This window comes from Leucoraja erinacea, chromosome 33, assembly GCF_028641065.1.
Source record: "Leucoraja erinacea ecotype New England chromosome 33, Leri_hhj_1, whole genome shotgun sequence".
NCBI classification, from domain to species: Eukaryota; Metazoa; Chordata; class Chondrichthyes; order Rajiformes; family Rajidae; genus Leucoraja; species Leucoraja erinaceus.
Window position 1 is genome coordinate 11385134 of NC_073409.1, and position 23401 is coordinate 11408534.

Here is a 23401-nt window from a genome sequence, read left to right on the forward strand (position 1 = left end):
CACCTATGTCCGCTGGTCAACCTCGATTCAGACCCTACTCTGGCACATCCTCGGAGATCTTCTGTGTTTCCAGACTCAACATCTGTGCATCTACCCAATCTATTCAATACTATAAATGTGGGTATGATCATATACACCTCAGCGGGACAGGCAGCATCTCTGGAGAAGGAATGGGTGACGTTTCGGGTCGAGACCCTTCTTCAGACTATAAATGCGGCCTCACCAACGTCTTGTACAACTGCAACATGACCTCCCAACTTCTATACTCAATTCTATTCCGCTTGGGCAATTTACACCCCAACGGCATGAACATTGGCTTCTCTAATTTCAGGTAGCCCTTATTGTCTCCTCCCCTTCTCAGCTCTCCCTCAGCCCTCTGGCTCTTCCTATTCCTTTCTTCTTTCCACACCTGCTGAGTTTCTCCAGCACTTTTATCTACCTTCTATACTTAATATTCTGGCTGATGATGGCCAATGTGCCAGAAGCCTTTTTGACCACACAATCTACCTGCGAATCCATCTTTAGGAAACTATCAACTAACTCCTAGATCCCTCTGCTCTACAAAACTACCCAAAGCCCTACCGTTCACTGTGTAGGTCTTGCCCATGTTAGACTTATTAAAATGCAACACCTCACATTTTTCTGCATTAAATTCCATCAACATTCCTCAGCCTAATTGGCCAATTGATCAAGATCCTACTACAGTTTTTCACAGCCATCTTCATTATCTGCAAAACCAACCTACTTTTGTTTCAAAAGTGACAAATAATGAAAATTAAGTTGGCAAATGTGGGTTGGAGGTGGGAAATTCTAAATTAACTGTAGTTGGACATGCAAATCAAACTCAATGTTATAATGTGTGGATAAATTGACCAAAGTGGTGCTTATGATAATGTCCACTTTGAGAAATGTGCATATGATTGGTGAAGGCTGGGTTGGAGGGGCTGTGAAGCCTTCATGAAGACTATCAGCGCATTATTGGTGACGAGGGAACTATGTAACTGGTGCATATGCGTAGTACTGAGCCTACATTCCTTCACACCAGCTTGCCTGCGTGTTCTGTGCTGATTGGTTCTCAGTGTGGAGAACGGCAGGTCCAACTGAGAGGAGGAATTTGGTTGTAGAGCAGGTACGTCGTCAGGAGGCAGATGTGAGATGTGTAAGGACAGTAGCTCGGGTTTAGCAGGGACAGTGGATGAGCTGGGGAAGTGTAAAGAGGAGGTTTAGCTGGAGGGACCTGTGGTGCATGGAGGCGGGTCATGTAAGTTTCCTTACCAGGGTTATTTATGATGCGCTGCCATCACGGCAGAACCTCAAACAATGGGTAGGTGGGGACCTGACCCCATGTGTTCACAGGTGGCAACATTGAGGCATATTTTATCAGGATGTAGGACTAGTCTTTCTCAGGGTTGGTATACTTGGTGGCATAACCAGGTATTGAAGTGCACAGCTGCAGCAATTGAGGGGGGCGGTGGGGAGAGTACAGGTGAATTTGGTAGGCATCAGGACTGGGAGTGTAGCGATTCATTTTGTCCGTGAGAGAGAGAAAGGCAGAGGAGAGAAGTTTGCGGATAGGTATGAGTCAGGCCAGTTATGGACCGATTTCGGGAGCTCCAACCACACTAGCTTCGACCGCCCCGATCACCAGATGTGGGAGCTTCGATCACCCCAACTGCGGATGGTTCGACTCCCCCGACCGCGGGAGAAAAAGGAGGAAAGAAGATAAGACTTTATTGCCTCCCATCACAGTGAGGAATGTGGAGGAGCCGTTGTGGTGGATGTTTATGTAAAATTTTATGTATTTGTGTGTCTTGTTGCTTTTTTGGTATGACTATGGCAAATCAAATTCCTCATATGTTGCAAAACATACTTGGCTAATAAATTATGATTATGATAATACTTAGGTTTTGGGCTTGTTTTTCTTAGTTGAGCGCCTACATGGAGTTATAGCACAAGTACTTTGTGTTTTAATTGAAATCTCGATCATGGTTTTCATCGCAGATTCTCTTACGAAGGAAGATGGAAACAGAAGTTGCAGACAAATGTTGACTTTCCTTTGGAGAATCTGGAGCTGTCAAACTATGTGATTGGTCCAAAGAACAATGTGAAAAAATACAATTTATTCGCGGTGTCGGTAGGTTGTTCCTTTATTGCTACATTTCTGGTCTAACATTCTACTTAATTTAGGGTAAGTCCTGCAGAGGTAAGAGGGACTCTCGTAAGGTTATACAGCATAGAAATGGGCCCTTAAGCCCACTGCATCGATGCTGACTATTATGCCTGTCCATACTAATTCCATATCCCTCTATGCCCTGCTCGTTCAAGTACCTGTCCCAATGCCTCTTAAATTGTGTTACTGTTTCAGCCTATACCACCCTCCAGCAGCTTGTTCCAGATACCAACTATACGAGTTACAAATGTAGCAGTAAGATACCGTTTAATCCAACCCTTTGAGCTTTAGACACCCCTGCCATGGAAAATGGGTCATTGGCTATCTACTTTATCTGTGCTTATCATTATTTTAAATACTTGTATCACATCACCTCTCAGCTTCCTTCACACTGGGGAAAACAGTCCTGCCTGTACGATCTCTCCTTTAAAATAAAGCCTCCAATCCAGGCAATATCCTTGTGAATTTTTTCTGCATCCCCCATAGCTTCATCATGCCCTTCCTGTAGAACAGTGAGCAAAACCGCACTCAATTCTCCAAATGGGTCCGAACCAATGATTTGTAAAATGATGTCCTAACTCTTGTACTCAATGTCACAGCTAGTGAAGGCAAGTATACGATATGTCATCTTCACCACCTTTTTTTACCTATGTTGCTACTTTCAGGGTTTGCTAGTATAACCAAAGTTTTCTCTCTTGAACAACACTCCACAGGGCCCTACAACTCACTGAGTATGTCTTGTATTGGTTCAACTTCCCAAAATGCATAATTTTGCACTTGTCAGAGGTAAATTCCATATACCATTCCTTTGCCCACTTTCCCAGTTGCTCAATATCCTGTTGTAACTTTAGACAACCTTCTTCATTGTAGGTATGTTACAAAACCTACCTGAATCGCCATTGGGAATCTGCCCTCAGCCATGTCAGCGATTTTGGCGCTGTTTGGAGGGGGCGGGTTTAAAACGCGATTTTTACTAGGCTGTACTAATCGCACATGTTCAGCCTAGTAAATCATTAACGAAAAATCGCTGCAAGACCCGGTCGCAAAAGGTATTATTAGTTTTATAGGCCTCGATAATATAGTTATAATAGTCTTAAAATTACTGTTTTATTCCGCGACCTCTCGCAGCCCCAGGGTTTTATAGAGCAAACAATTAAAGGTATGTACCTTATTTTTACATTAAATGGGGCATATATATAACCCTGTAATTAAAGTTATCTATAGCGAATAGTTTATTTTGGGCTTTTTATAATCCCGCAGTATTTTTCTCGGCATTTGAGGGCACTAATCTAGCGCGCTGTCAACATTCTAAACCAGCGCGTTCACAGAAACCCACTGGAAAGCCGATTTAAATGGGCATTTATTTACAGCAATTGAACACTAAATTCCTTCCATTTGGCCTATAAATTAATGTAAATTAGATATAAAAATCATGTTATATTGTGAATTATTTGTGAATAATCTTTGGACACTTAGGCTATTTAAAAATGTTAATCTTTCCTTAAGAAATGGCCTGTTGACTATCCAAGATCACAGCTTTTTTGTAATGTCCATTGAAAATCAATAGGGAACAAGATGCTAATTTCCGAGTATGAAAATGGCCATAACTTTTTTAATACTTGAGATATGAAAGTGAATTTGGTGTCAAATTAAACTTATTGTTATGCTTTATCTGATGGGATAAATTGCAGACTTGATTTTTAAAATCTCAAAATTTTGTAACATTGCTATTCATTGTCCGCTTTAATGTTAATTTTGGTATAATTTGCAAATTTATTAATGATACCACCTACATTATTTTCCAAGTCTATAATATTCGTGTGTAGGAAGGAACTGCAGATGCTGGTTTAAACCGAAGATAGACACAAAAAGCTGGGTTAACTCAGCGGGTCAGACAGCATCTCTGGATAAAAGGAATAGGTGACGATTCAGCTCGAGACCCTTCTTCACACTGAGAGTCAGGGGACAATCACGACCCAAAACGTCACCTATTCCTTTTTGCCAGTGATGCTGACTGACTCGCTGTGTCACCCCAGCTTTTTGTGTCTCTTTAAGATACACGATGAACAAGAAAGGAGGCAGCACTAATCCCTGTGGTATACCACTGGACAAAGATCTCCAATCTGAAAAACACCTCCACCACATTCTGATTCCTAATCAAGGCAATTTTGTATGTTACTAGACTAAGTGGGACCCGTTGGGTCCCAGTCACGTGGGAGGCCTGGTCCCCCAACACAACCTGTTCCGCAACACAATATTCCACCACTCACCCATTCCCACGAAGCAATATTGCACCACTCACCAATAGCACCCACGGGAGGCCGGGTGCACCAAAGCAACCCGTTCACCAAAGCAATATTCCATCATTCACCCGTTCCCCCAACGCAACCCATTCCCCCAACGCAATATTCCATCACTCACCCATAGCCCCTAACTGAGCAAGCACGGCTCAATTCCTCTCATTCTCTCCCTCCTCTTCATCCTCCCTCTTCTTTCCCCTCTCCTCCTCCCCTCCCCAATCCCTCCCTCACCTCTCCTTTACCTTTCCCCTACCCTCAGTCACCCTCCCTCCCTCCCTCCCTCCATAACTCATCTCCCCTCCCTACCCCCTCCTATCCCTCTATCCCCCACCTCACCCCCACTCCTCACCTCCCCCTCTCTCCCCCCCACTATCCTCCTGACCTGCTCCACTGCCCCTCCTCGCCCTCTATCTCCCCCCCCACTCCCTATTTCCCCCACTTTCCCTCCCTCCTCCCCCTCCTCCCCCACCCCCCTCCTCACCTCCCCCACTTTTCCCCCTCTCCCTCAATCTCCCCACTCTCCCTCCTCACCTCCCCAGGATCTCAAGGTTGCAGGGGTCGGCCTCAGTCGGCCAGGCTCTGGGCGACACCACTCCAGCCGGCGGTGGTGCACAAACTCTGCTCGCTCCGCTCCTTCAATTCTCCCCGCCCGTGAGTGACAGTGGACCCGTCCAATCAGTGTGGCGATATTGCACCGGAAGGGGTGTCGCTGTCCCAGGTGACTGACAGGAGAGGAGACCAATGTGCATTTTTAAATATTTTTAAACTGGAACTCAACTATTATTCCCAAACATCAAATTCTGTTAAGTTTCAAAAATATTTTGTTCTGTAACCAAGTGACGTTGTTGGTCATTTTGAAAAGTGGTTGATGTTAATCACATTGTTTTAATTTGTATAGAATCATTATGGAGGACTAGATGGAGGGCACTACACAGCATACTGCAAGAATGCAGTGAAGCAGCGCTGGTTCAAGTTTGATGATCAAGATGTTTCGGAGATATCTTCTTCCTCGGTGAGGTCTTCAGCTGCTTACATTCTCTTCTACAGTTCATTGGAGCTCTGTGTAGCCGACTTAGCTACATAACAGCATTTATTGCTCCACTTTGTTGTACTCTGTTAGTGTTATATCTGGCTGCATTGGGCATGTGCCTAGAAGAACTAGCAGTATATTCTGCTGAAGCAAAACACTTTCACAATGAGATCTTAACTGGATGATCTGCCTATTGTACTTTGAGTACCTGCATACCAGAAAGGTGAACTTCAGTTATGTAATAGAATTAAAAGTCTTCTATTAGAATGTCAAATTCTGTTCTCTAAGCAGAGATTGTAGTTTGCGATAGTTTCACAGCCAAAATTCCATTGCCCGTCAGATTATCTTTGCTGCTATGTGAAAAAGAGGTACTTGTATGATTCTCCCAAATTAACTTCCTGTTGTATTGGCCTTTCTATATCAGTTATAGTGAATCTTTCTGTACTGTGGAAAATAGCCGGGAGTAATATAAACTGATGGAGATGTATCTGTACATAATAACTGCAGATTGCACAAAATGTCTGTGTGTGTGTGTGTGTATATAAGCTATAAATACTTTTAAAAAGTAATACTTTTTTTTGAAGTAATGTTGGCTATATTTCTACCTAAAACCTGAACAAGTGCTTAATTGAAAATGTAACTGCTGCACCTGATCTTATCCCAAAGTTGTATTGCAATTTTTTTCAGATTTTTGCAAAACCTATGCATTTAAAATATACTAAACAGTTAATCCAGACAACCTGTCTGATTTGCTGATGAATGATTGTTCTCTCTATTGGAGAGTAGTGGGGCCATTTCCACATTGCCTATATAATTGCCTGTGTTTATTGATGTACCGATACTGCAGTCTCGCGGTAATTTAAGTGGAGGAATGTAAGTAAACTCTAATGAAATCTCCACTCTGCCTGCTTCTCAATAAGGTTGTTGATATTGCTGACATTCTTATCTCCTTCCTTGGTGAAGGCAAAGAATAATTGGGAAATGGAATGTTGATCTTGGGTTAGAATGGATGAAAGAGATGTTGAAGCTGAAGGGTTCTGTTCAGACTCCATCTACGACACTTGGTTCACTTCTCAAAGCACCAGCATTGGTGCAGTGCAAATTTGCCAGAGTGGAAATGCAGCTAAATTAGTTCAATTTGGAGACTTCTGTACACAGTCCAGGCCTGTATTCCCATATAGTTTGAAAGTGAGGGAGTAATTTACCCAAGATGTTTAATGTATTCAAAGGATGTGGATCCAACTAATCTCCTTCGATCTCTTCCCCCCCCCCCCCCCTATCATCCCCAGGCCCTAGCAGTAAGATTCTCTCTCAATTACCAAAGGTTACAAGACCATTGCTGTAAGAAGAAACTGAGCAAAGTATCCCGCTGGCAGGTAAAGCCAGCTCTGCTTCGAACGATGCAGGTGGGAAATGAAAATAGTTTCTTCTAATGGGAGAGGCTGAAGAATCCAGGCTATGTTAACGCAGATCCTGCCGGGGTTCTGAGGGACTTCAAATTACTGTTTGAAATGAGTGCTTTTCAAATAGTACTTTTTACTCTTGACAAAGTTAAAAATACATGAATTATTGAGCAGTAGATATTGTGAGTTACAAAACAAAGTTGGGTAGTTAGTGTGGAAGAAACTGGCCATGATCTTATTGAGGGTACGTGTATGACCACCTCACTCTCTCCTTTGCCTTCCCCTGTGTTTCTTGTGTGTCCCTGGGATCACAGTAAGGGATTGTGTACAAATTACTTTTGGCATCAACTAAGAAAATGTTGCTGTTGCAATCCCCAGTTCCTCTTTTAGTGGGAGACTTGCATAACAGATTGACAATGAAACTTCGACAAAGTCCTTGCCTAAATGATTAAAAAAAATGATTCAGCTCAGAGCAATATGGTACACTGAGTTAGCAATTTTAAACAGCAATCCAAACATTAAATATGGAAACCCATTCACCAAGTGGAGATTATACTTTTATAGAATAGACTAAACTTCTAATGACCGTCTAGAAATACCAGCACATGTTCTACAGAATTCATTTTGCTCAGAAAAAGATTTGTATTGGCACTTTGATTTGAGAAACATTTTATTTAAATGTTTATTTTTATCTGCTTCTTGTTGGAGTTAGTCATTTATATTCCCACACTACACATGACAGGAAGATCTGAAATCACATCAAGATGCATGATGGCCTGGCTTAGTCCAAATTTGATTTTGAGGATCTAACAAGTTGCTGTCCTTGCTTGACCGCCTTTTAATGAATCTGTAGTCTTAGTGTGGTAACTACACTAAATATTTCATTTGGATTAATAAAATATTATCTGGTTATATTGACACTATTTGTTTGAAATTATTCAACTTCCATAATTTGAAGATGGTCCACTGTGTTTTCAACATTTATTAATAACGAAAGCAACAGTGGAAACGGGTCTTGGGTGGTATTATAGTTGTAGTACAAGATATTCCACCTTATCCTCCTATTTCTGTGACATCTATCATATGACATGCCTTAAGTTGTATTGTTTTAATACTTCACATTAGGAGTTTTGTTCCTGAGATGTGATGCTTTGCTAGCATTTTTCTGTATTTTTCTCAATATTAAACATTGCTGATTCAAGTGATCATTTGCTGAGCTTGGCTTTGTAGACTTTAGAGATACAGCGCGAACAGGCCCCTCGGCCCACCGAGTTTGTGCCGACCAGCAATCACCCTGTACACTAGCGCTATTCTACACACTAGGGACAATGTATAATTTTGCTGACGCCAACTAACCTACAAACCTGTACGCCTTTGGAGTGTCCCACATGGTAAATTAGTCCAAAAAGGTTGATCACGTGGAATCCAGGGTAGAAGACGGAGGGTGGCACATTGGAGAACTACAACCATTGGTGCCCTGCAGAAATTGGTGCTGAATCCCTTATCTCACTCACACACACGCTCACACATTCGCTCCCGTGCTCAATCACACGCTCACTCACGCACACTCGCACTCAGAAAGGAAGGGAGACCCGAAGGACATGTTTTACCCCACAGGATGTTGGAATGAGCTTCCAAAGGGATCAGTAGAGGCAGGTATAATTACAACATTTGATAGACTTTTGCACGTGCATGGATTGAAAGGTTTAGAGATGAGGCAAACGCAGGAAAAGGATTTGCATAGATTATTGCTTTGACGAGTTGGGTTTTAAGTTTCTATGCTGTATAATGTCTATGAAACAGTGGTCCTACTTTGCATGTGAAAGAGCATGCTGATTTCAAGGTGTCATAGAAGAATACAACACAGGAACTGGTCCTTTAGCCCACAATGACTGGGCTGTGCATGATGTCAACTTAAACTAATCTCTGCCTGCATTGTACTCATATCCCTCTTATCATATCCACGTGCTTATCTAAAAGACCCTTAAACGCCACTATCATATCTACTACTATCACCCTGGTAGCACAGTCCAGACACCCATCACTATGAATAAATAAAACATGTCCTGCATATGCATTAATACAGAGCTGTATATTAATTTTATTTGATCCGGGCCATGGATTTGGGCTGGGGTCAATGGTATAGGCATTATGTTGGGGTTTAGCTAGAGCCCTCTTACAAACAAACCTTTAGGATTTGTTCTTGGTTAGTTTAAATATATTTTGCAGTTGACTAATTTCAGATGAGGATGAATGAATTTGATAATTTAGATGCTGTGCCCTTTTATGGGGGGTAATTGTCCAAAATCTGACCCATGGGTAGACTGGCTGTAAGAGAAGACCTTTACAGTGGTTGACGTGGCTACAAAGAGGCATGGGGAATGGTCAACAAGGGCTGAGGATTATTCTTCTCACTCGTCAGTAGGCTTGTGTTCAATCTACCTACATAATAACCTGCTTCAGTGAGATTCTGGGGCTTCAGTGTGAGGCACTCACTAATCACTTAAGCACCTTTGAAATTGAACTGAAACATCTTGTGCAACTTGTGAAAAGAATTAGTGCTAAGCGACCCTGTTCTAAACTGGATTCCAGAATTTTGAGGAAAAAAAATGTAAATCATTTGGGCCTAGTATAATCTGTAGTCTATTGTCAGTAAAACGGAAAAGGTGCAGAAAAGATTTGTGAGGAAGTGACTGGAACTGGAGGTTAAATTGAGAGGCTGGATAGGTTGAGCATGGGAGGCCGAGTGATTAACTTAAAATCATGGCAAATCTAGATAAGGGATGATCAGTCTTTCCCCAGTGTAATAGCGTTTAAAACTAGAGAGAATAGATTTTGAGAGTGGATTGATTTAAAAAGGGATGAATGGGGCAACCTTTTCACAGACAGGGTGATGAACTGTAGGAGAAAGCTGTAGAGACAGCTGGAACCTGTGTAGGGTAGAGATGGTTTAGATGGATAGCTGGGATAGAATGGGATCTACTGGATAGACATCTTGGCTGGCATGTATGAGTTGGGCCAAAATAAGTTTTTTCCCATGCTATAAAGACTTGGTACCAGAACGTGATCACATACTGCAGCATGAACTGTTTGCAGAGGGGATTCCTTTAATTCATGAGACACTGTCCACTTTAGACAATAACCAACAAAATAACAGCATATGTTAGCCAAAATTAGAACAAATTCCATAATTTATATAGATTGCTGCCCTTTAGGGCTGGTACAGAATGAAAACTGGATTATGGGGAAACTGTTTATTACGATGATCCAGGATGCCATTATTGAGGCCATTGAAAATTCACACAATTATAGAAGAGTACATAGGCTGCTGGCGACTGGACCTTCTGCTCAGAAATGCTGGTTACTTTTGCATCGTTGAACTCATGCCAGTTCTGTGTCACTGGGTTCTTGCAGAAGGCTGTGTAGTGGCCACTGTCCAAGGTGCCGGTGTGGTTCTGTGGACAGGGCACAGAAATTTGACAACTTCAGGTAAAGATCTTATATGAAACATGTTCACACATTGAAAAGCTCAATGTATGGCTTACACTTTGGATCCAAAATTGGCTTGGCCATACATAAGAGGAGAATGATAGCAGGGAATTTTCCTGAATGGAGGTCTGTGATCAGTGGCATTTCACAAGGATTAGAGCTAGAACCTCTGTAATGTAAACAATTGATGCAACGGAAAATCAAGGTGGGCGGATTACATTTGCAAATGACACAAAAATTGAAGTGATTAGTGAACAGGTTGTCAAAGGAAGCAGCAAGACATATTTGAGGAGGAGGTGGATACATTTCTGGTACATAAAACATCTGTGGCAAAGATCTGGTATTATGATACATGATCAGCCAAGATAATGTGGAAGAGCTGAATGAACTTCTGTTTGTAGTTTGCCATGATTCTAAGGTTCATTTGTGAACCGCCATCTGCCTGATCTTTCAGTTAGATTACATTCATGTGGAGACGGGACTGCCCATCCATCACTGCGAGTTCCCATCTGTTACCAGCGTCCATACTCCCCTGACCCAGCCCCTCGAACAGACACGGATCTTTATAAAATGCTGCTGTATACTTTGCAAAAGAGAGTTTGATGAATGGATCGGAACTTCATTAACAAACAGATGAAGGTGAGACTCACCACCACAGCATAGAGCTGATACTTCAGCTGCTGACTTGATGGATTGGTTGTGTACTGTGTCAGATCGAGATCTTCAAGTGGAAAAGTCACCGTGCTCGTCAGTTTCCTGTGGCCATGATCGTCTGATTCAAAGCTGGTGGGGAAAGGGAATGATTATAGCGCAGACAGCACTATTGAACAATTGTGAGGCAAGACATTGACACCGAAAGGGAGAACAACAGGGAGAGAGGGGCAGTCCATGCCCTTGAATATTCCAGTGGAAGGTGTTTGATGGCTCCTACACAGAGACAATCCCCATCATTTAAGTTATGCAAAGATTGGCATCAAAGACTGGCACTGATTAATCATTAATGGAAACTCTAGCTCACAGAGAGTCAAGCTCGGTCACCGAAGCTGGTGCTTCCTAGTGGGACTAGGGACCATCTCCTGCCCCCACCTCCCCTGACGGAAGGAAACCAAAGCTGGGAGAACTCACCGCTTCAGGTGGATGATGATGATGTCAGGAGCCTTCAGCAGCTGGATACTCTCTGCCTGGTCCTGCTTCTGGCCGCAGAAGGAGCAGAAAGGCTGGTCCCTCGAGCTCAGAACCTCTTCTTTAAAGAACAGCCTGAGACAGTCCTGCAATCAGCAGCCATCATTAGCAAAGCTGCAGCAGACGCCACACACCCCAACACAACACAACATTGTCAGCCTGATACAGATCCCCTCCCTGTGGGCCATTGGAGCCTGAGGTCAGGAGATCCACGTTGACCAGCCTCTACTGCAGAGGTTTCACTGACCACATTGCTATCCCTGCAGCGCTGCCCAGCCCAGGCTGATGCAGCCGGCAACCAGGAGACAGCCTACACACCAGCTGTGCAATTGCAATAGCCCAGAAACATCTACCACTGGAGTGTGAAAAGGGGAATGGTTAAAGATGTACAGGGCAAGTTTTTTTTACACAGGTGCCTGGAATTTGCTGCTGAGGATGATGGTGGAAACCGATACGATCGTGGCATTTTACTGGTTTTTGGAGAGACATATAAATACCCAGGTAATGATGGGATCTGGATCACATGGAGGAAGAAGATAAGATTGATTTGGCCTTGTGTTCAGCAAAGATAATGTTGGCCACAGGGTCTGTCTTGTACTGTACAGTTCTACATACTTGATGAAAGGCAAACGGTGATTCGAATGAAGTCCGTGCAGATTGAAATCCTACCTCTCACCACAACAATACATCTCAATCCCAACAAGTTTCACCTGGGAGCACAACTAATCTGCATGATGAATGAGAAATTGCCCAACCTTCTAGTTCCCCTCCTGACGTTTTGTTTGACCCCTGTGTCTGTTTCCTCCCTCCACCTCGCAACCTTTTGAAACGTCTTTGGAAACGGAAGGTCGCATATCGGCAGGTTTCTGGCCAACTACACAATCAAGTGTTAGTGCTAAATGTGGTATCAGGTTAGTGCACCGAAAGTTTGAAATCCATTTTCTTGGCATTAACATAATGGTGAGTCTTTACCTGAATGGAACATCTGCTGTCAGTTGGCATGGGGAGTGAGAGGCTCAGGAAGTTCTCGGTTTGGTTGGACTTGTGGTAACAATTCAGGCAGAGTTTTAAGTAGCTCAGTTGCCCTTGGAACAACTTTGTAACGATTGATGTTTCTATGTTTCTCACACCTGAAGACTGAGAAGAGAATATTCTTCAGTTCACTGTCCATCTCAAAAGGTCTGGTGTGTCTTAGTCAATACTCGCCAACAAGGGTGATTATAGGGCGGCATTGCAGTGCAGCAAGTAGTGCTGCTACCTTGCAGCTCCAGTGACTTGGGTTCAATCCCAACCTTGGGTGCTGTTGATGTGGAGTCTGCTCGTTCTCCGTGCGACCACACAGGTTTCCCCAACTGCATTGGTTTCCTCCCTCATCCCCGTGCGACTGGTGGCTACAAATTGTCCCTGGTGTTTGTGGGCAGTGGGAGAATCATGGCGGAGTTAATGGGTTTGTCAGAGAGATGAGGTTCCAGGGATATAAGTGGGACAATGAAATATCTGTGAGGGACATGTCAATGGGGCTGCCCCATGGAGAGAGGCTGTGGCAAAGGTGTTGGAATTGTTGTCAAATATCAATCAATACATGATGGTATTATCAATCGCAACATCGCCAGCAAATGCAATGTTGGGCTGGTACAGTGAATAATGAAGTGATAGTCACACAGCTTGGAAACAGGGCCTTTGGCCTGACTCATCCATGAAGCCCCATCTCAGTTAGTCCATGTACACGTTTTTGGCCCATATTCCTCTAAACCGTTCCAATCCATGTACCTGTCCAAATATCTTTGAAATGTCACTACTGTACCAGTAGCTACGGCAGCTCGTGTCATATACTCACCACCCAATGTTTGAAAAAGTTATCACTCGGGTTCCTATTAAAACTTTTCCCTCTAGTGTTTTACTTCCCTATGGAATAATGGAATAATGGCAACTAAGTTGGAGGAACTCAGCGATTCAGACATCATCTGTGGAAGGATTGGACGAACCCCGTTTCAGGTTGGGACCCTTCTTCAGACTGAAGAGTCCCGACCCAACACATTGTCTGCCCATTACTCTTACAGATGCTGCCTGACCCAACTACGTTCTCCAGCAGTTTTTGTTTTGTTTAAGAATTCAGCACCTGCAGTCTCAGGTCACTATTGGCAAGTGAGTTGTCTATTTGTACATTTTATGAGTAAAGTAATCTTTTGAAAGAAGAAGGGCCAGAGGGGCAACAGCTGTTTTAAGCAGTCAGGTTGTCAGGGAAGGTGAGTGGAATGGGCTGCTGACTGCTCTTCAGTGTAAATGTCCTCTCCCTTCAGTGCTGTCCACTGCGTACATTCCCCGAGCACTCACTCTCTTCAGATCATTTTGGAGAACGTTGAGAAAGAAGAGAAGCAGCTCCTGGGCATCTTGCTGGGTCCCATCGGAGAAGGAAGCGTGCATCTTTCCCAGAACTCTCTTCACTTCATCCGGAAAGATGTACACACTATCCCCCAACCACATGTCCATCACTAATGCCGAGAAGGCATTAGATAGCTCCCCACGGCCTCTGCATAAGGAAAGATCTGTCAGAAGTGGAAAAACTATCCGAGTGCAGGTGATACTGATCCATTAGATGGCGCCAGATTTCACTCACAGCCCACAATTCATGCCACAACCCCCTCCCCTCACCCCCTCACCTCAGCCAACCCCAACCCCATTAACCCCTCACCCTCAACCCCACTCACCAAACCCACCTCTCCGCGTATCTCACTCACCCACTCCTGGTTTACCCAGCTAACCCCCCTCCACCAATCCCACCACGACCCACACACACCCACTCAGCCCTTACTCTCCTTTCACTCCTTCACCTCACTCACCCGTTCCCACTCACCTCCCCTTTCACTCAGCCCTCACTCCAATTCTCATCTTGCCCCATCCAGCCTTCCCCTGGCCCTCTCAACCAACCCCTCCCATTCACCTCATTCCACCCACTTCTCCCCTTACCCTCGCCCCTTCAGCCGACTGCTGGGGGTGGGGGGTGAGGGCCGAGTGCTGAGCTGGTGCCCACCTGCTTATATCATCAGCGTAGGCCCCGGTGATGAAGTACTCGACCAGTGGCGTGGTGTTGCTCAGGCACTGCAGGATGCAGTTCATGTAGCAGGTGTTGCCCGTGTTGCCCAGGCCTGTCTGCCCGGCGCCCCCATCCTGCCGCTCGATGCCAGCGCTGGAGACGCTGGAGTCAAACAGCGAGCCATTGCTGTACTTGGGGACAAGGTGGTAGTATCGTGCTCTGGGGAGGGGGGGAGGGGTAGAGGGGAAAGTGGGGGATGAAGAAACAGGAAGAGGGGGTGAAGAAGGGGGGGGGGGAGGGGGAGGGGTGAAGGAATGAGAGGAAGGTGAAGGTTGGAGTATGGATGGGTAGCAGTTGTGGAGAGGGGCGGGTAGAGAGGGTGAGGTGGAGGTGGTGGGAGGTGGGAGGGGGTGGGAGGGGAGGGGAGAGGGGTGGGAGATGGAGGGGTGGGAGGTGGAGGGGTGGGGGGTGGAGGGGTGGGAGATGGAGGGGTGGGAGGTGGAGGGGGTGGGAGGTGATGGGGGGTGGAGGGGTGGGGTGGGAGGTGGAGGGGTGGGAGGGGAGGGGTGGGAGGTGGAGGGGTGGGAGGGTGGGAGGTGAGGGGTGGGAGGTGGAGGGGGGAGGTGGGGGGGAGGTGGAGGGGTGGGAGGATGGAGGGGTGGGAGGTGGGGAGGGGAGGGAGGGGTGGGAGGTGGAGGGGGTGGGAGGTGGAGGGGTGGGAGGTGGAGGGGAGGGGAGGAGGGAGGGGTGGGAGGTGGAGGGGGGGGAGGTGAGGGGTGGGAGGTGGAGGGGGGTGGAGGTGGAGGGGTGGGAGATGGAGGGGTGGAGGGGTGGAGATGGAGGGGTGGGGTGGTGGAGGTGGAGGTGGGGTGGAGGGGTGGGAGGGGTGGGAGGTGGAGGTGGGAGGGGTGGGAGGTGGAGGGGGTGGGGGTGGGAGGGGTGGGGGTGGGAGAGGAGGGGTGGGAGGTGGAGGGGGGGGGGGGGTGGGAGGTGGAGGGTGGGAGGTGGAGGGGTGGAGGGGTGGGGGGGTTGGAGGGGTGGGAGGGGGAGGGGTGGGTAGAGGGGTGGGAGGTGGAGGGGTGGGAGGTGGAGGGGGGTGGGAGGGGAGGGGTGGGAGGTGGAGGGGTGGGAGGTGGAGGGGTGGGAGGTGGGCTGGGTGGAGGGGTGGGAGGTGGAGGGGTGGGAGGTGGAGGGGTGGGAGGTGGAGGGGTGGGGGTGGAGGGGGTGGGAGGGTGGAGGGGTGGGAGGTGGAGGGGTGGGAGATGGAGGGGGGGGGGTGATGGAGGGGTGGGAGATGGAGGGGTGGGAGGTTAGGATGGGGTGGGAGGTGAGGGGTGGGGGGGTGGAGGGGTGGGAGGTGGAGGGGTGGGAGGGTGGGGGGGGTGGAGGTGGAGGGGGTGGGAGGTGGAGGGTGAGGGTAGGGGGTGGGAGGTGGAGATGGAGGGGTGGGAGATGGAGGGGGTGGAAGGTAGAGGGGTGGGAGATGGAGGGGTGGGAGGTGGAGGGTAGTTGAGAGGGTTGAATAAAAAACTAATCACAACTCTGCCACTGACGGGACGTTGCCCCTTCGCCGGGCTGACCCCGCGTGACCCCACCCGCGTGGGTACACTGTGGTTTCCATGGCAACCACAGGCCAGGTCGCGCGGGCACAGCCCGGTGGTGAGTCTTTCAACCGCAGGACCAGGCCTGGGGCGATGGGCCGAGCACACCTGGTCCAGCAGGCTCTCATGGGGCCCTGGCCTGGGAACAGGCCTTGGGATCGCCCGACATCAACAGAGGGGGCGAGACCACGGAAGCAGACCAGTCGTCCCACCGGCCCGCGTCCACTGCCAAGAGCCCGTTAACCATTCAATTTATGGGACTCAAGTAACGCTGTGGGTACGGGACATGATATAGACAATAGGTGCAGGAGTAGGCCATTTGGCCCTTCAAGAGAGTTAGATGTGGCACTTGTGGCCAAGGGGATCAGAGGGGGATGGAGAAAAGGCAGGTACGGGATACTGAGTTGGATGATCAGCCATGATCATATTAAATGGCGGTGCAGGCTCGAAGGGCCGAATGGCCTACTCCTGCACCTAATTTCTATGTTTCTATGTAAGCCAGCACTGCCATTCAATATGATCATGGCCGATCATCCACAATCTACCCCGTTCCTGCCTTCTCCCCATATCCCCTGACTCCGCTATCTTTAAGAGATCTATCTTACTCTCTCTTGAAAACGTCAAATGAACCAGCCTCCACTGCCTTCTGAGGCAGAGAATTCCACAGATTTACAACTCTCTGTGAGAAAAAGTTTTTCCTCATTTATTTCTAAATGGCTTACCCCTTATTTATAAACTGTGGCCCCTGGTTCTGGACTCCCCCAACATCGGGAACATGTTTCCTGCCTCTAGCGTGTCCAAACCCTGAAGAATCTTATATGTTTCAATAAAATACCCTCTCATCCTTCTAAATTCCAGAGTTTACAAGCCCAGCCGCTCCATTCTATCAACATATGACAGTCCCGCCATCCTGGGAATTCACCTGGTGAACCTATACTGCACTCCCTCAATAGCAAGAATGTCCTTCCTCAAATTCCTAAAGCGACAAGTGTAGCATTTCCTGCGGTTGCAAGGGAACGTACCAGGGGAGGGGATGGTTTGGGTGGGAAGGGATGAATTGACCAGCTCCCTGTCCACTCCCCTGGTACTTTTCTTTGCAACCACAGGAAATGCTACACTTGTCGCTTTACCTCCCCCCTTGACTCCATCCAAGGACCCAAGCAGTCTTTCCAGGTGAGGCAGAGGTTCACCTGCACCTCCTCCAACCTCATCTATTGCATCCGCTGTTCCAGGTGCCAACTGCTCTACATCGGTGAGACAAAGCGCATGCTTGGCGATCGCTTCGCCCAACACCTCCGCTCAGTTCGCAATAACCAACCTGATCTCCCAGTGGCTCAGCGCTAAAATTCCCCTCCCAGTCCGAATCCGACCTTTTGGTCCTGGGCCTCCTCCATGGCCAGAGTGAGTCCTACTGCAAATTGGAGGAGCAGCACCTCATGTTTCGCTTGGGTAGTTTACAGCCCAGCGGTATGAACATTGACCTCCAATTTCAGGTAGTCCTTGCTTTCTCCTTCCCCTCCCCCTCCCAGCTCTCCCACAGCCTACTGTCTCCACAACTTCCTTTCTTTTTCTCGCCCCCCCCCCACATCAGTCTGAAGAAGCTTCTCGACCCGAAACGTCACCTATTCCTTCGCTCCATAGATGCTGCCTCACTCGCTGGGTTTCTCCAGCATTTTTGTCCAAACTCCCATGTCTGCTGCTCTCCCTTCACAGCTGTTTCTATGATTCTCTACCTCGCACTATGTTTTTGTTTCCGGTTTACGAACAGTTTAGATTACGAACCGTTCTCAGGAACAAAACCCTCGAGGTAACACATGCTTTGCTTGCACCTCCCTCTACTCTGCAAACCAAAGATCACCCAAAACTCCATTCCAACAATAATTTGGCAAGGCTAGAAAACAAGGTGAGCCAGTCTTATGGACAAGATTCACTTAAATATAGGGAAAAAAGTAAGTCAGTCCAAAGACAGAGCAGATATGGCATAGAGTTATACATCATGGAAGCAGTCCCTTCAGCCTAAATCATCGACACCATTGTCTAGTAGAGCTAATCCCACTTGCTTGCGCCTGGCCGATATCCCTCAACAACTCTCCTATCCTTGAATCTGTTGAAGAATCTTTTAAATGTTAATTGTACCACCTCTACCAATTCTTCTGGCAGCTCATTCTACTTATGCACCACATTCTGTGTGGAAAAGGTTGACCCTTAGACCACTTTCAAATCTTTCTCTTCACACCTTAAACCTTTGCCTTTCAGTTTTAGACTCCCCTGCATCGGAGAAAACACTATGGTTATTGGTAAGGCAAATAGAAAGATTGGAAAGCTGAATTGTCAGGGCAATGTCAGACAGAATTTGATCCTGTTAAGTGTTCTGGGGAAATCAATCAAGGATGGTTATATCAATGAATGGCAAGCCCTGAGGGAGTATTGAGAAATAAAGGTATCTTGACATACTGCACTAAACCAAAAATCCCTGAAAGTGGCAGTGGAGATAGATAGCAGGGTGAATTAGGCATATGGGATGCTTGCCTTTATCGGCCAAGGCACAGGAGGGAGGTCTTGGTTTGACTTTATAAAGCATTGTTTTTGCCATAGCTGGAGCACTGTGTACAGTCCAGTTGCTACACTATATGTGATTGCACTGGAGAGGGTGCAGAGGAAATCCACCTGAATGTTGCCTGTAGTAGTTACCTAAAATTGGAGATTTCAATGTTCATACCATTGGGTTGTAAGCCCCCCACACATTAATATGAGGTGCTGTTCCTCCAGTTTGCATGTGGCCTCATCCTGGCAATGGCGTTGTTCAAGCACTTAAATTGCCACAGAATGAAGGCCTATGGACTAAGTGCTGATACTTAAGATTACTGTAAAGATTTACTTGATTTTGGCATGTACATGATGGCCCCAAGATCCTGTTTCTGTGTTAGGTTACGCAATGACACAAACATTACCTCACCCTACCCACACCCCCACTACCACCTCATACACCCCCGCTACCACTACATACACCCCCACTACCACTACATACACCCCCACTACCACTACCCACACCCCCACTACCTCTACACCACACCCCCACTACCTCTACACACACCCACTACCTCTACATACACCCCCACTACCTCTACCCACACACCCACTACCTCTACATACACCCCCACTACCTCTACATACACCCCCACTACCTCTACCCACACCCCCACTACCACTAGATACACCCCCACTACCACTACATACACCCCCACTACCACTACCCACACCCCCACTACCACTACATACACCCCCCACTACCACTACATACACCCCCCCACTACCTCTACCCACACCCCCACTACCACTACCACACACCCCACACCTACCTACTACCCACACCCCCACTACCACTAGATACACCCCCACTACCACTACATACACCCCCACTACCTCTACCCACACCCCACTACCTCTACATACACCCCCACTACCACTACCCCACACCCCCACACACCACTACCACTACCCACACCCCCCACTACCACTACATACACCCCCACTACCACTACATACACACCCCACTACCTCTACCCACACCCCACAACCACCCACTACCACTACACTACCCCCCACTACCACTACATACACACCCACTACCTCTACCCACACCCCCACTACCCCACACCCCCACTACCACTACCCGCCCCCCCACTACCTCTACCTACACCCCCACTACCCCTACATACACCCCCCCTACCACTACCCACACCCCCACTACCACTACATACACCCCCACTACCACTACATACACCCCCACTACCTCTACCCACACCCCCACTACCACTACATACACCCCCACTACCACTACCCACACCCCCACTACCACTACCCACACCCCCTACACTACCCACCACCCACCTACACACCCCCACTACCTCTACATACACCCCCACTACCACTACATACACCCCCACTACCACTACATACACCCCCACTACCTCTACATACACCCCCACTACCACTACCCACACCCCCACTACCTCTACATACACACCCACTACCTCTACCCACACCCCCCCTACCTACTACATACACCCCACTACCTCTACATACACCCCCACTACCACCCACACCCCACTACCACTACACCTACACACCCCACTACCACTACATACACCCCCACTACCACTACATACACCCCACTACCACTACATACACCCCACTACCACTACATACACCCCCACTACACTACACCACCCCACTACCACTACATACACCCCCACTACCACTACATACACCCCCACTACCTCTACATACACCCCCACTACCTAACATACACCCCCACTACCACTACCCACACCCCCACTACCACTACCCATACACCCCCACTACCACTTTACCATACACCCCACTACCACCCCACACCCCACTACATACATACACCCCACTACCACTACATACACCCCCCACTACCACTACATACACACCCCACACCTACCACTACACCACCCCCACTACCACTACATACAACACCCAACACTACCACTACATACACCCCCACTACCTCTACCCCACACCCCACTACCACTACATACACCCCCACTACCACTACATACACCCCCACTACCACTACCCACACCCCCACTACCTCTACATACACCCCCACTACCTCTACATACACACCCCCACTACCACTACATACACCCCACTACCACTACATACACCCCACTACCTCTACATACACCCCCACTACCACTACATACACCCACTACCACTACATACACCCCCACTACCCACTACATGAACCCCATAACCCTCATCTATCTCTTGTTTCACCTCTCAACCACATCACTCTCTTAAACCATCCTATTATTCCCATTGAAGCCACGGGCCTCCCTCCAGCAAAGTCACACTCACTTTTCCATCCCCAGATCTTTCTCCTCCCACCCCAACATCCCTCGGCAGCTTCTCCCAGTTCTGGGACATGCCTGCAGCACTGAAGCCCCCAGAGAAGGGAGATACTGTTGCAGTGAGAGAGGCCCTTAGTTTAGTTGCACATTTTGGTAAACCCTCAAAATGGCTTTTAAATCGTAATTTGAAACGCTGGTCTTATATTTATACAAAGTGACATTCCTCTGAGGCTATTTATGATCCCATCAGGATCCTTGAGTTATATAGTGTGGACACAGGCCCTTCAGCCCAACTTGCCTACGCTGAAGTTGTCTAATCAAGTTTGTCATACTTACCCGCTCCGGGCCCAAATTGTTCCAAATCTTCCATGTACTAAAGTATCTTTCAAATGTCATAATGCACCTGTCTTTCCTACTTCCATTGTTCAGCCGTTCACTAAACTAATTAAAAAATCTCTAGATAGCTAGAATCCATTTTTGCAGGGCTAAACAGGCACGAGGAATCTGAGGTGTGTGGGCAAACTGATTCCAAAGTTGGCTGGGTGATAGGAGGCAAAGCAAGTGGTTTATCTGACTGGAAGTCTGGGACCAGTGGATGACTGGGGCGTGAGTGGTCCTTGAATATATTGGATGCTTTCCCGAGGCATTGTGAAGTACAGAAGAAGTGGAGAATTTGTGGGACCAGCGCAATAATTACATTGAATTAATTAATTATGCTTTTGATTAAACTCATGATTAGGAAATCTTCCAACCAATAGATTTTCTGAAAAATGATCATGTATTGGTTGTCGTGTTGCAGTTGAGGAAAGCATTGTCCAGGCTGCACTTGGAGTATTGTGTACAGTTCTGAACGCCACACTACAGCAAGGATGTGGCAACAATGGTTTCAACAGGATATTGCCTGGAATGGAGGCTTTTTGTTACAAAGAAAGATTGAATAGGTTGGGTTTATTCTCACTGCAACACAGGAAGTTGAGGTGCGACCTGATAGAGATTTATAAAAAGTATGAGGAGCATAGATATGACAGACAGGCAGAATCATTTCTCCAAGACAGGAGGGATCTAAAACTAGAGGGTTACTTAAACGGTAAGTTGTTCCAAACTAAGAGTGGTAGTTATCTGGAACAAACTGCCTGAGGAGGTGGAGGAGGCAGGTACAATTACAATAGTTAAAAGGCATTTGGACAGTTATTTAGATAGGAAATGAATAGACAGATATAGGCCTAATGTATGCAAATAGGATTAGTATAGATAGGAATTACAGTCGACATGGGTCTAAAGGGAGTTACTGGGCTGTAGGGTTTTATGATTCTTTAGCTGAAGAGAATACAGTCAGAACTTACCTGCTGTTGTTATCCTCCATGAATTTGGATCATTGTTACAAAGCTTAAACTGTAAGAACTCTGTGACCTGGATCCTTTCCCATTAATCTTCAGCAAAGCACAGCTCCCATGATATCATTGCCTGAAGTGACATCACAAAGTGCCCACAACAGACAGTGCAATTGATATAGTGTACCTTCGCACCAGTCAAATACTCAGTTGAGATGGTTGTAAACAAGCTCAGTGAAAAGTGACCAGGATCTTGCTGAGAGTCCCCATCCAAACCCGACACTCTAATAGACTGTGTAGAGCTATTACAGCATGGACTCAGGCCCTTTGGCCCAACTCGTCCAAAAGTAGGGAGATCAAAGAGCAGGGAAGGTGGGTGGAGCTTGCTGAAGGTGATGCTTAGCCAATCATTATAATACAATTTATAAGTAGCCAATTACATAACATGGGTGAAGCCACTTAATAAATTCCTGGAACTGTCATCTGGATTCTAGAACACTGTTTGGTGTCTTGTCATTTCATTAAATCTGATATTCACTCGGAACATCACTGCCTAGCCAAGAGGTCCTCTAGCAGCTGCAGGGTTTGAAACACTTCTTCCTCAGATATTACATTAGTAAACCTTAAACCAGCTGAATCCAACACAGTTCCTCTGTAAAGCTTCCTATTGAAGGGTTTATGTTGCGGCCCACAGCTCCCAGTGGCTCTTGTGGCCAACGCCTTCCTGTTATCTAATCTTCCAGTCACATTCACAGCCGAGGTTTGGATTGAGGTGGGTAATTTTGAGCCGTAACTCCATCCATGGCTCAGTTATTGGCACGATAATAAGATCATATGTCATCGAACCAGAATTAGGCCAATTTTCCCATAAAGTCTGCAAGGCCATTCGATCTTATCTGTACTTGGGACTTTGGACTTTTTTTTTTACATGAACAAATGTTTTTTAATGTAATTGTTTTTTGTTAATTATGTTATATA

At 46.9% G+C, this 23401-nt stretch overlaps 2 protein-coding genes across 8 annotated transcripts in view; one reads left to right on the forward strand and one right to left on the reverse strand.

The window, feature by feature from the left end:
• Positions 1-8109, forward strand: part of usp8 (ubiquitin specific peptidase 8) — a 33028-nt gene extending 24919 nt beyond the window's left edge. For all 6 annotated transcript variants that reach the window (XM_055661306.1, XM_055661303.1, XM_055661302.1 and 3 more), the window contains exons 18-19: positions 2002-2134; positions 5369-8109. In XM_055661306.1, coding sequence (XP_055517281.1) covers positions 2002-2134; positions 5369-5554 — 319 coding nt within the window. In that variant the 3' untranslated portion in view covers positions 5555-8109. The remainder of the gene's footprint in view (positions 1-2001; positions 2135-5368) is intronic.
• A 194-nt stretch (positions 8110-8303) lies between these two features.
• On the reverse strand, positions 8304-23311 carry LOC129712681 (putative ubiquitin carboxyl-terminal hydrolase 50). 2 transcript variants are annotated; one of them, XM_055661316.1, is made up of 7 exons: positions 22436-23311; positions 14606-14770; positions 13909-14104; positions 12547-12711; positions 11518-11660; positions 11043-11175; positions 8304-10358 (listed from the first exon to the last, which is right to left on the reverse strand). In XM_055661316.1, exons 1-7 carry the CDS (start codon positions 22453-22455, stop codon positions 10182-10184), a joined length of 999 nt encoding a protein of 332 aa, XP_055517291.1. In that variant the 5' UTR covers positions 22456-23311; the 3' UTR covers positions 8304-10181. The 2 variants fall into 2 exon arrangements, with proteins under 2 accessions (XP_055517291.1, XP_055517290.1); XM_055661315.1 differs by having other exon boundaries at positions 8306-10358; positions 14606-14827.
• Positions 23312-23401: the final 90 nt, after the last annotated feature.